Source organism: Panulirus ornatus, chromosome 18 (assembly GCF_036320965.1).
Source record: "Panulirus ornatus isolate Po-2019 chromosome 18, ASM3632096v1, whole genome shotgun sequence".
Taxonomy (NCBI): Eukaryota; Metazoa; Arthropoda; class Malacostraca; order Decapoda; family Palinuridae; genus Panulirus; species Panulirus ornatus.
Genome location: NC_092241.1, coordinates 50,670,417 through 50,683,969, shown reverse-complemented (window position 1 = coordinate 50,683,969; position 13,553 = coordinate 50,670,417). Strand labels below are relative to the sequence as shown.

The window sequence follows — 13,553 nt, the reverse complement described above, 5'->3', positions numbered from 1 at the left end:
CAGAGGGTCAGGCGGACTTCAAACATCTGGGGGTCTCCATCCATATTTGAACTGTCGCAACCGCCCGCCCACCCGTCCACCCACCGACCCACTCACCCACCCACCCACTCACTCACCCACTCACCCACCTCATGTGTCAAGGTGACTGTGTATGTACGTACGTATGTCTCCCTCCCTCCTGTCTGGCTCATTGTGTGTGCATGTGTCTTCGTCCCTATGTGTGTGTGTATGACTGTATGTACAAGTGTATGTGTCCCCAGTAGATGTGTGTGTGTGTGTGTGTGTGTGTGTGTGTGTGTGTGTGTGTGTGTGTGTGTGTGCGTGTGTTCACGGAAAGCCATACAGGCGAACCAGTTGCTTTTTGCAGATGGCACGGCTCCGATGGCAAAGCCTTTGATTCATTCCCCATCATTTAGACAATCTTTGTTGTCATTATTGGGGTCTAATTAGAGGTGGGGGGGGGGTTAGGGTCCCCCCGGGGGGTGGGGTGTGTGGAGGGGAGGTTTAAGGCCACGAACCTTTACTTAACACTTTACTTAACACTTTACTTAACACTTTACTTAACACTGCTCTCACAAGAAATGATCGAGCCTCGAACGTAAAAAGGAAAAGAAAGAGAAAGAGAAAAGAGCTGTGTTCCCCAGGGGGTGTGTATTAGCCCCGCTGCTGTTCCCGGTTTTGATTCCGTCGTGGACACGAGCCACTGCCTCTCTCTCATCCACCACCAGTTGCAGACGACATGTGTCGTCATCACCAGGGGGACGGCGAGCGATGACAACACATCACTCACTCCCTTTTTCCGGTCGGCCTCTGATGTGCCCTTTTGGTGTTAACCTTACAACCGCATCATTGTGCCTGGTGTTGATAGATGGATGTGCGTGGTGTTGATAGATGGATGTGCGTGATGTTTATAGATGGATGTGCCTGATGTTTATAGATGGATGTGCCTGATGTTTACAGATGTTGTGCCTGATGTTTATTAGATGTTTCGACGTAATACTGACTTGGACGCAGTCGAACATGAGGATGTGGAAGATAAAACAGATCAGAACACACGTCAGCGTGATCATGTGTGTTGACCCAAACCTTCAGCCCTCACTGAGTTCATTCCATTCTCTCTCTCTCTCTCTCTCTCTCTCTCGTTTATTTTCGTTGCCTTGAAGATCAACGAGTTTATTAATATGCCTACATCGTGCCCACCCTGTCTGTGTGTGTCGGCGGTGCCGTCAGAGTGGGTAGAGAGAGAGAGAGAGAGAGAGAGAGAGAGAGAGAGAGAGAGAGAGAGAGAGAGAGAGACCCACCCACCCATTCATTGCCTTTTTTATAGATGGGGAGTGGAAACCCTCGCTTGTCTCCCGTACACCTGACCAAACCAGCCCTGATCTACATGCTCCCATTTTCCAAAAGAAAAAAAAAGAGCATCGACATATTTATTTTTGTTTAGTGTGACGTAATGCCTTTGGTCCCTTGTGTGAATCGCTCCCGAAGGTTCAGGTCCCCAGTACTGGAGACTTCTTCACGACAAGGTGTTGATTTACATAGTCTGTATGTCTATTTTGTCTGCTTATATATCTATTTATCTATCTGGGAACACCAGAAGACCTCAGAACTTCTTTAGGCAAGGGTTTCTGGAATACCGGAAGACCTCAGAACCTCACCAGCCAGACCCTCTTTCGTGCAAGGGTTCCTGGAACACCAGAAGACCTCAGAACTTCTTTAGGCAAGGGTTTCTGGAATACCGGAAGACCTCAGAACTTCACCAGCCAGACCCTCTTTCGTGCAAGGGTTCCTGGAACACCAGAAGACCTCAGAACTTCTTTAGGCAAAAGTGTTTCTAGAACACCAGTAGACGCCAGAACTTCACCAGCCAGACCCTCTTTCATGCAAGGGTTCCTGGAACACCAGAAGACCTCAGAACTTCTTTAGGCAAAAATGTTTCTAGAACACCAGAAGACCTCAGAACTTCACCAGCCAGACCCTCTTTCGTGCAAGGGTTTCTGGAACACCAGAAGACCTCAGAACTTCACCAGAGATCGTACATGAATCATTAACCTCAGCGGTGTACCAGGCCAGCCTGGCTCTACCAGGTTAGATCCATTTAAATCTGCAGTGTCGAGCAGGCGCCCGGTAGTCCAGCCTCCACCTGGCTGACACACACACACACACACACACACACACACACCACACACACACACACACACACACACACACACACACACACACTGACCTGCGGTGATGGACGGAGGACGCGGTAAGGCAAGTGACATAGCCATGGCGGAGCTGCTGCTGCTGCTCCTCCTCCTCCTCCTCCTGGAAATAGCCAGACTCATCAGGGAAACAACGCGGTGCCTTCATGACCCCCCCCTCTCTCTCTCTCTCTCTCTCTCTCTCTCTCTCTCTCTCTCTCTCTCGCGTCATTTACGATCGTAAAATCCGGCTTTTCCCCTTTATGTATATCCTTCCCTCCCTCCTTCCTCCTCATACTAGTGCTCATGGTCGCATGATTTCCGGAGCTAGGCGCCGTGGCTTTGCGTTGCGTCACATGGTCGTTAGCTACTGCATGACGCAGACTTTTGAGTGCACTGCGGACAGTATCGTACCCGGGCGGGGGCATCCTGCGTCGCTTTCTTGCGCCGTGCCCGCAACACAGACCGTTGCCCCGTACCCGCAACACAGACCGTTGCGCCGTACCTGCAACACAGACTGTATCACACCTGGACGGAGGCATCCTGCGTCGCTCTCTTGCGCCGTACCCGCAACACAGATCGTATCATACCCGGACGGAGGCATCCTGCGTCGCTCCCTTGCGCCGTACCCGCAACACAGACCGTATCATACCCGGACGGGGGCACCCTGCGTCGCTTTCTTGCGCTGTGCCCGCAACACAGACCGTTGCGCCGTACCTGCAACACAGACCGTATCATACCCGGACGGAGGCATCCTGCGTCGCTCGCTTGCGCCGTACCCGCAACACAGACCGTTGCGCCGTACCCGCAACACAGACCGTATAATAGCCCGGGCGGAGGCATCCTGCGTCGCTCGCTTGCGCCGTACCCGCAACACAGACCGTTTCGCCGTACCCGCAACACAGACAGTCTTTTACTCCCGCCATCTTCATGATGTTTTCGTCACGCTTGCCTTTTTACACTTCAGTGTGACGCCCCAGGTGTGGGATGGGATTCTCCACGGCGTGGCAGGGATCTTCAAGCTTAATAATCAGTCAAGTTACTTAGCTTGGTGGCCACGAGAGAGAGAGAGAGAGAGAGAGAGAGAGAGAGAGAGAGAGAGAGAGAGAGAGAGAGAGAGAGAGAGAGAAGTCGAGGCTTGAGGTTAGTTGATAGTCCAGAGGAACAGAACAGGTCCTCCTACTTCGGGATGAGATGGACGAGTTCGAAGACGTTCCAGAGAGAGAGGAAAGGGGGGAAAACGTTTTGGGTTTGAGACACACAGGGGCGAGATAGAAGCGTTCCACAGAGAGAGGAAAGGGGGAAAAACGTTTTAGGTTTGAGACACACAGGGACGAGATAGACGAGCAAGCACAGGCGCAGACACGGAGGCACAGGTGCTGAGGAAGGCATGATGGGTTACCGTCCATTCGTGTTGTGGGATGGTAAGAGGGAGAGGTATGGGATGGTAAGAGGGAGAGGTATGGGATGGTAATAGGGAGAGGTATGGGACGGTAATAGGGAGAGGTATGGGATGGTAATAGGGAGAGGTATGGGATGGTAATAGGGAGAGGTATGGGATGGTAATAGGGAGAGGTATGGGATGGTAATAGGGAGAGGTATGGGACGGTAATAGGGAGAGGTATGGGATGGTAATAGGGAGAGGTATGGGATGGTAATAGGGAGAGGTATGGGATGGTAATAGGGAGAGGTATGGGATGGTAATAGGGAGTGGTATGGGATGGTAATAGGGAGAGATATGGGATGGTAATAGGGAGAGGTATGGGACGGTAATAGGGAGAGGTATGGGATGGTAATAGGGAGAGGTATGGGATGGTAATAGGGAGAGGTATGGGATGGTAATAGGGAGAGGTATGGGACGGTGATAGGGAGAGGTATGGGATTGTGATAGGGAGAGGTATGGGATGGTAATAGGGAGAGGTATGGGACGGTAATAGGGAGAGGTATGGGATGGTAATAGGGAGAGGTATGGGACGGTAATAGGGAGAGGTATGGGACGGTAATATTGAGAGATATGGGACGGTGATAGGGAGAGGTATGGGATGGTGATAGGGAGAGGTATGGGATGGTAATAGGGAGAGGTATGGGATGGTAATAGGGAGAGGTATGGGATGGTAATAGGGAGAGGTATGGGACGGTAATAGGGAGAGGTATGGGATGGTAATAGGGAGAGGTATGGGATGGTAATAGGGAGAGGTATGGGATGGTAATAGGGAGAGGTATGGGATGGTAATAGGGAGAGGTATGGGATGGTAATAGGGAGAGGTATGGGATGGTAATAGGGAGAGGTATGGGATGGTAATAGGGAGAGGTATGGGACGGTAATAGGGAGAGGTATGGGATGGTAATAGGGAGAGGTATGGGATGGTAATAGGGAGAGGTATGGGATGGTAATAGGGAGAGGTATGGGACGGTAATAGGGAGAGGTATGGGATGGTAATAGGGAGAGGTATGGGATGGTAATAGGGAGAGGTATGGGATGGTAATAGGGAGAGGTATGGGCAAGGTAAGGAGAATAGACAGGGCCGACTCGTGTGGTCAGATCAGCAGGAGGACCAGCGATGATAACACAGGGCGATAACACAGGAGGAGAGTTGGATGTGCATTAGTTACTGCAGATATTCTTGGCTGAAGACTAGGAATATCTAGCAATGATGTGTGTGTGTGTGTGTGTGTGTGTGTCGCCGGTGACGGACGAGGAGGGGTTTTGGGCTCCCCATTAAGGGCGTGTGCGTCATCAGGCCCCCAGGTGTTGTGTGTACCTAAGGATAGACTGCAGCGGTGATTGGTGGTGGAGGGGGAGCGTGTTGGGAGATGATGGTGGTGGTGGTAGTGTGTGTGTTGGTGTTGATCTTTAAGGACCTGGGACCCACTGTCTATATCACATTTTATGTCATTTTTGTAATACTTTTTTTTTTTTCTCTACTTTTCCAAAAGAAGGAACAGAGAAGGGGGCCAAGTGAGGATATTCCCTCTAAGGCTCAGTCCCTCTGTTCTTAACGCTACCTCGCTTGACGCGGGAAATGGCGAATATATATATATATATATATATATATATATATATATATATATATATATATATATATATATATATATATATATGAGAAAATAAGATATATAGTTATGGATTTAACAAACATTCATGTTATCACGAACGCAATTGGAGATTGTAAAACCTCAGACGTGTGTAGCTGAGGAGAAAAATTGGCTGGTTTGATGACACTCACAGAAAACAGGCTCTTGTACTCAGTGAGGTAGGAAGATCCTACAGAAAACGGCTCTTCTACTCAGTGAGGTAGGAAGATCCTACAGAAAACGGGCTCTTGTACTCAGTGAAGTAGGATCTACAGAAAACGGCTCTTGTACTCAGTGAGGTAGGAAGATCCTACAGAAAACGGCTCATGTACTCAGTGAGGTAGGAAGATCCTACAGAAAACGGCTCTTGTACTCAGTGAGGTGGCAAGATCCTACAGAAAACGGCCCTTGTACTCAGTGAGGTAGGAAGATCGTACAGAAAACGGCTCTTGTACTCAGTGAGGTAGCAAGAGCCTACAGAAAACGGCTCCTGTACTCAATGAGGTAGGAAGATCCTACAGAAAACGGCTCTTGTACTCAGTGAGGTAGGAAGATCCTACAGAAAACGGGCTCTTGTACTCAGTGAAGTAGGATCTACAGAAAACGGCTCTTGTACTCAGTGAGGTAGAAAGATCCTACAGAAAACGGCTCTTGTGCTCAGTGAGGTAGCAAGATCCTACAGAAAACGGCTCTTGTACTCAGTGAGGTAGCAAGATCCTACAGAAAACGGCTCTTGTACTCAGTGAAGTAGCAAGATCCTACAGAAAACGGCTCTTGTACTCAGTGAAGTAGCAAGATCCTACAGAAAACGGCTCTTGTACTCAGTGAGGTAGCAAGATCCGTGTCGTGCGTAGCAGGTCTGCTACGCTGAAGCGTAGTACGCCAGCACTCACTCTCTGTCTATCGTCAGATCAAATCGTGCACGACTGACGCCAAAAAGCGTATTTGGATGCCACAACACGACTGACGCCAAAAAGCGTATTTGGATGCCACAACACGACTGACGCCAAAAAAGCGTATTTGGATGCCACAACACGACTGACGCCAAAAAAAGCGTATTTGGATGCCACAACACGACTGACGTCAAAAAAGCGTATTTGGATGCCACAACACGACTGACGCCAAAAAAAAGCGTATTTGGATGCCACAACACGACTGACGCCAAAAAAAGCGTATTTGGATGCCACAAGATTATTGTAACCACTCTCTTGTCTTTTTAAGACGCCTTAGGAACTTATATAAATGACTTTATCCCAGAAATGATTTTTTTTTTATCGTCTTAAAAAAGATGTTAATTCAATGTAGTTTTGGGCTTTTTACGAAACGTGTTCTGGTCAGATGTTTGACGGGTCACAACGGGTCAGATTTTTAACGGGTCACACGTGTCAGATGTGTGACGGGTCACGACGGGTCAGATGTTTAACGGGTCACGACGGGTCAGATGTTTGACGGGTCACGACGGGTCGGATGTTTGACGGGTCACGACGGGTCAGATGTTTGACGGGTCACAACGGGTCAGGTGTTTGACGGGTCAGATGTTTGACGGGTCACGACGGGTCAGATGTTTGACGGGTCACAACGGGTCAGATGTTTGACGGGTCAGATGTTTTGACGGGTCACAACGGGTCAGATGTTTTGACGGGTCACGACGGGTCAGATGTTTGACGGGTCACACGGGTCAGATGTTTGACGGGTCACACGGGTCAGATGTTTGACGGGTCACACGGGTCAGATGTTTGACGGGTCACACGGGGCAGATGTTTGACGGGTCACACGGGGCAGATGTTTGACGGGTCACACGGGTCACGGTTGGTGACCTGTTTCCAAACCTGTTCTCTGCTGGTGTACAGGCTAAGGGAAGTACCTGTAAGTAGATACAGTACAAATGTACAGGCTGAGGGAAGTACCTGTTAGTAGATACAGCACATATGTACAAGCTGAGGGAAGTACCTGTAAGTAGATACAGCACATATGTACAGGCTGAGGGAAGTACCTGTAAGTAGATACAGTACAGATGTACAGGCTGAGGGAAGTACCTGTTAGTAGATACAGTACAGATGTACAGGCTGAGGAAAGTATCTGTAAGTAGATACAGTACTATACAGGTGTATAGGATGAAGGAAGTATGTGTATGTGTGAGTAGATAACTACTTACATGTACGTAGCTGAGATGATTGAGTAAGTATATATACCAGCCAGCTGAAGGAAGTACCTGTAAGTACATAGACGCCTTGGAGCACTACCTGTAGATAGATAAGATACCTTACAGGTACACAGCTGAGGGAAGTACCTGTGAGTAGATATATATATATATATATATATATATATATATATATATATATATATATATATATATATATATATATATATATATACCATAAAACTGAGAGATGTATCTGTAAGTAGACAGATACCATACAGCGAGAGAGAGAGAGAGAGAGAGAGAGAGAGAGAGAGAGAGAGAGAGAGAGAGAGAGAGAGAGAGAGAGAGAGAGAAGTATGTGTAAGTAGATAAATACCATACAGCAAGAGAGAGAAGTATCTGTAAGTAGATAGATACCATACAGGAAGGGAGAGAAGTATGTGTAAGTAGATAGATACCATACAGCAAGAGAGAGAAATATCTATAAGTAGATAGATACCATACGGGAAGAGAGAAGTATCTGTAAGTAGGTAGATACCACACAGGTACACAGCTGTGGCTGGGAAATGAAGTGAACATATTTACTGTGCCGCCAGCAGGAGGAACCACACCTGACGTGATGAGTATACCGCATGTAGACCACTGGTGTATAGTGTAGACTAGGGTAGACCACTAGTGTATAGTGTAGACTAGGGTATACCACTAGTGTATAGTGTAGACTAGGGTATACCACTGGTGTATAGTGTAGACTAGGGTATACCACTAGTGTATAGTGTAGACTAGGGTATACCACTGGTGTATAGTGTAGACTAGGGTAGACCACTGGTGTATAGTGTAGACTAGGGTATACCACTAGTGTATAGTGTAGACTAGGGTATACCACTAGTGTATAGTGTAGACTAGGGTATACCACTAGTGTATAGTGTATACTAGATAGACCACTGGTGTATAGTGTAGACTAGGGTATACCACTAGTATATAGTGTAGACTAGGGTAGACCACTGGTGTATAGTGTAGGCTAGAGTATACCGCTAGTGTATAGTGTAGACTAGAGACCATCTTTAGTGTATAGCGTAGACTTAGTATACCACTAATGCATAGTGTAGACTGATGTATACCCCTAAAGTGTAGACTAGAGAGTAGATACCTCTGGTGTATAAAGTCTTCCTTGGGTTGGCTTTACCTATTGCCCGTGTATAGTACGACCCCCATCCCTTGTCATGGTTTACATGTTGACTTTAATCTTTCATGTCGTTCCCCACCATCGCGTTAATATATGTATATATATATATATATATATATATATATATATATATATATATATATATATATATATATATATATAGTATCATTATTATTATTATTCTACTTAATCGCTGTATCCCGCGTCAGCGAGGTAGCGCCAGGAAACAGACGGAGAATAGCACATCCTCACACACACACACACACACACACACACACACACACACACACACACACACACACACACACACCATGGTCTTCTTCCCTCCCATGGTTTACCCCCGTCTCGTGGTGATTTCCGCATGTGACTCTGTGTTTTATTCCTCACTGGTAATAACCCCCCCTTGAAATGATTGGCCTTAGATTACTATCATGTCTGCCCTGAGAGAGAGAGAGAGAGAGAGAGAGAGAGAGAGAGAGAGAGAGAGAGAGAGAGAGAGAGAGAGAGACGCCAGCAGACCCCCACAGGTGGTGGGTGGGTGGGTCTTCTGCCTCCACCGTCAGCTGACCGATCAGCTGTGGCTACCACCACCACCACCCGGGGCTGTGGCGGGGGCGCAACAGCTGATCGGGGCCAGCTGACGGACCCACCTGTGTGTGTGTGTGTGTGTGTGTGTGTGTGTGTGTGTGTGTGTGTCAGGAAGCCGCCACTAACAGGTGTGTGTGTGTCACTGTTGCAGGCACATCCCCAAGGCGAAGGCGACCACGGTGGCCGAGACCCCCGAGATGCGACGTCTGGCGGAGAACACCAAGATCCAGTCCAATGTGAGTACCATACTGACCCACCCAACTCTCTCTCTCTCTCTCTCTCTCTCTCTCTCTCTCTCTCTCTCTCTCTCTCTCTCTCTCTCTCTCTCCATCTATCCATTTATCTATCTATCTATCCCAACCCGTCCGGCATCACGCCCAACGGGAAACAGATAGAAGAAGAAGAAGAAAAAAAAAAAATACCTTGCAGGATTAATGTAGATTGGAGGAGGGAAGTTTTTTTTTTTTTTTTTTTGGTCTTGTTTTGGAGTGCCTCTCGTCGGACCAGCTTCGTCCACCGGCCATCAAGGGTTCCACCACACCCCACTTTACTCCTGCTGCTGGTGCTGCTGCTGCTGCTGCAGAGGAGCATGCGTCCTCACCACTGCCCTTTGGAAACCCTAGTGAGGCACTGGAGTGTGTGTGCGTGTGTGGTTCTCATGTTTCCATTGTTGTCAGTTAGTCTTCTTGTTTCCTCTCTAAGCAATATAGCATCTTCTTCTCCCCCTATATCGAACCATCACCTACGACTAATGTCACGAAGGCCTGCAGTCTCTAGCCATCCCAACCGACGGGAAATCTTACAACACCTTCTTCAGGTGCTTTGCCAGCCTGTGATTGTTCAGGGAGCCCTTGCCTGCCCTGCTGTGGCGGAGCAGGTGACACACACACACCAGGTTCGAATGGAGTGGGTTGATGGCGCGCTTCTTGGAACACAACTTCATCCTCGGGTTCCTTCTCCGTGGTTCGAGGAGATTGTGGAAATTTCGCTGGAAGACCTTCGCTGTTGGTAGGTTGAGGCGGGGGTGCTTGGTGTGTGTGGGGTGGTGTGGTGTGTGGGGGAAATAGTGTGTGTGGTGTGTGGGGGGGAATGTAACTTGTCATGGGCGTGTGGTATGTAGCACCTGGCTGGAGGGTCTGTTGAATGGAAGTGGTTGATCGTGTGTGGGGTGGTGTGGTGTGTGGGAATAGTGTGTGTGTGTGGTGTGTGTGTGTGTGTGTGTGTGTGTGTATAGTTGAGGCGCTTCTCCACTTACGCATGTCATAATTACAAATGTATATACATTTCACACTTGCTACTAGGGAGTGGTTTTCTTACTGTATCGCCACGAAGCTTAAATGGTTTTTTTTTTTCCTTCTCATTTCATCGGATTTTTCGCCCTCATATTTTTCCTTGGCTTCCTGTTAGAATTGGATAAGTCGACTCGTCCATTGGATAAGTCGACTCGTCCATTGGATAAGCCGATTCGTCCATTGGATAAGTCGTCCCGTCCGTGATAGTGTGCGTCATGCCTTGATAGCGTCGCCGTCCGTTGCGTCCGTGATAGTGTGCGTCATGCCTTGATAGCGTCGCCGTCCGTTGCGTCCGTCTGTACGTGGGTTGTGGTGTGAGTGATGGGTATTTGGCATGAGAATATCACGGGTCCAAAGGCCAAAACCCTCTTTCGTCTGTGCGGAAGGGGATATATAGTAGGTGGATGTGATGGTGTTCTCTCTCTCTCTCTCTCTCTCTCTCTCTCTCTCTCTCTCTCTCTCTCTCTCTCTCTCTCTCTCTCTCTCTCTCTGCGTCATCTCAAGAACCACTCCGGTCCCTATTATCACCTAGTTATAACCCATGTTCTCCACTCCCTCTCACATCTGCACACTCTTTTGTCATTTCGGATCTAAACTGCTCCTCCCCCTCACCATAGGTTAGTTTAGATGGGGTTACTGTGAGGGCCACAGCTAATTGTTATTCATCTCGAACTCCTCTCTCCTTACGACGGTGTATATGGGGTCACTACGAAGGCTACAACTGTTGTATTGATCACAGTCAGTGGACCAATCATGAGGTTGGGGCTATTTGCATAGCTCTGTGTATGACAGGTGTCCGTGTGTTGGTGTGTCGATGCATATCTTGTCTTCCCAAATGATTGAGAGGAAAGTACCAGTCGAGTGGACCGCCCTCCTGCGTCTGTTGCCAGTGTTGTGGTGGGAAAGAGAGAGTCCTCCCGGGCGCAAGGCTTTCACATGCTGTCGTAATTTTGTACTGACAGGAGAGGGAGGGGGGAAGTCACTGCTGTCTTGGGGTTAGGTAGGGGGTCACTGCTGTCTCAGGGTATAGCCAGGGGGTCTCTGCTGTCTTAGGGTATAGCCAGGGGGTCACTGCTGTCTTAGGGTGTAGCCAGGGGGTCACTGCTGTCTTAGGGTATAGCCAAGGGGGGTCTCTGCTGTCTTAGGGTATAGCCAGGGAGTCTCTGCTGTCTTAGGGTATAGCCAGGGGGTCTCTGCTGTCTTAGGGTATAGCCAGGAGGGTCACTGCTGTCTTAGGGTATAGCCAGGGGGTCTCTGCTGTCTTAGGGTATAGCCAGGGGGTCTCTGCTGTCTTAGGGTATAGCCAGGGGGTCTCTGCTGTCTCAGGGTATAGCCAGGGTGTCTCTGTTGTCTTAGGGTATGGCCAGGGGGTCTCTGCTGTTTTGGGGTAGTCAGGGGGTCACTGCTGTCTTAGGGTATAGCCAGGGGGGGTCACTGCTGTCTTAGGGTATAGCTAGGGGGTCACTGCTGTCTTAGGGTATAGCCAGGGGGGCCACTGCTGTCTTAGGGTATAGCCAGGAGGGTCACTGCTGTCTTAGGGTATAGCCAGGGGGTCTCTGCTGTCTTAGGGTATAGCCAGGGGGTCTCTGCTGTCTTAGGGTTAGCCAGGAGGTCTCTGCTGTCTTAGGGTATAGCCAGGGGGTCTCTGCTGTCTTAGGGTATAGCCAGGGTGGGTCTCTGCTGTCTTAGGGTATAGCCAGGAGGGTCACTGCTGTCTTAGGGTATAGCCAGGGGGTCTCTGCTGTCTTAGGGTATAGCCAGGGGGTCTCTGCTGTCTTAGGGTATAGCCAGGGGGTCACTGCTGTCTTAGGGTTAGCCAGGGGGTCACTGCTGTCTTAGGGTTAGCCAGGGGGGTCACTGCTGTCTTAGGGTATAGCCAGGGGGTCACTGCTGTCTTAGGGTATAGCTAGGGGATCACCGCTGTCTTAGGGTATAGCCAGGGGGTCTCTGCTGTCTTAGGGTATAGCCAGGGGGTCTCTGTTGTCTTAGGGTATGGCCAGGGGGTCTCTGCTGTTTTGGGGTAGTCAGGGGGTCACTGCTGTTTTAGGGTATAGCCAGGGTGGGTCTCTGCTGTCTTAGGGTATAGCCAGGGTGGGTCTCTCCTGTCTTAGGGTATAGCCAGGGGGTCACTGCTGTCTTAGGGTATAGCCAGGGGGTCTCTGCTGTCTTAGGGTATAGCCAGGGTGGGTCTCTGCTGTCTTAGGGTATAGCCAGGGTGGGTCTCTGCTGTCTTAGGGTATAGCCAGGGTGGGTCTCTCCTGTCTTAGGGTAGCCAGGGTTTGGTTACGTCAAAGTGTAGTATCTCTTTGATCTTGAGGTGTGTGTCGTACAGATGGCCACCCAGTGATGAGGCTGGCACTGCTGTGGGGGGGCGGCGGTGGGCGGTGGGGTAGGTAAATGGGGTAAAGCACAACTTCCCTATCCCCATGAATGGGATGTATTAATTACCCGTCGTGAACCATCGTGGCGACATAGGACCAAGTGTGGAGGTTAGCCTGGGATCATGTTATGAAAGTGTGGCCACCTGCCACTCCACTGTGTCCAGTCAGAATGGCTGAGGTAAGAAAACCACCCCCCATCACCCCAGATTGTGAGAGCAGTACCCCACCTTACAAGGACGGACCAGGCCTTCGTCTCCGCGGACCACCAGGACGGCTGAGGTAAGAAAACCACCCCCCCCCCACCATCCCAGATTGTGAGAGCAGTACCCCACTTTACAAGGACGGACCAGGCCTTCCTCTCCGCGCGGACCACCAGGACGGCTGAGGTAAGAAAACCACCCCCCTAGATTATGAGAGCAGTACCCCACCTTACAAGGACGGACCAGGCCTTCGTCTCCGCGCGGACCACCAGGACGGCTGAGGTAAGAAAACCACCCCCCTAGATTATGAGAGCAGTACCCCACCTTACAAGGACGGACCAGGCCTTCGTCTCCGCGCGGACCACCTTAACAACTAGTTCACGGACGTAAAGAGAAAGATATATCGACTTCATAAGACGTAGAGACGTAGCGATTCCCTGTAATGTGTGTAGGAGGGAGGGTGAGTGTGTGTCCAAGATACAGTGGATGATACAGTAATACCAAG

At 49.5% G+C, this 13,553-nt stretch overlaps 1 protein-coding gene across 3 annotated transcripts in view; it reads left to right on the top strand.

Moving 5' to 3' along the window:
• Lasp (LIM and SH3 domain protein Lasp) overlaps window positions 1-13,553 on the top strand; it is a 459,511-nt gene that overhangs the window by 357,548 nt on the left and 88,410 nt on the right. For all 3 annotated transcript variants that reach the window (XM_071673158.1, XM_071673156.1, XM_071673159.1), the window contains one exon: window positions 9,327-9,411. In XM_071673158.1, the coding sequence (XP_071529259.1) occupies window positions 9,327-9,411 (85 nt within the window). The remainder of the gene's footprint in view (window positions 1-9,326; window positions 9,412-13,553) is intronic.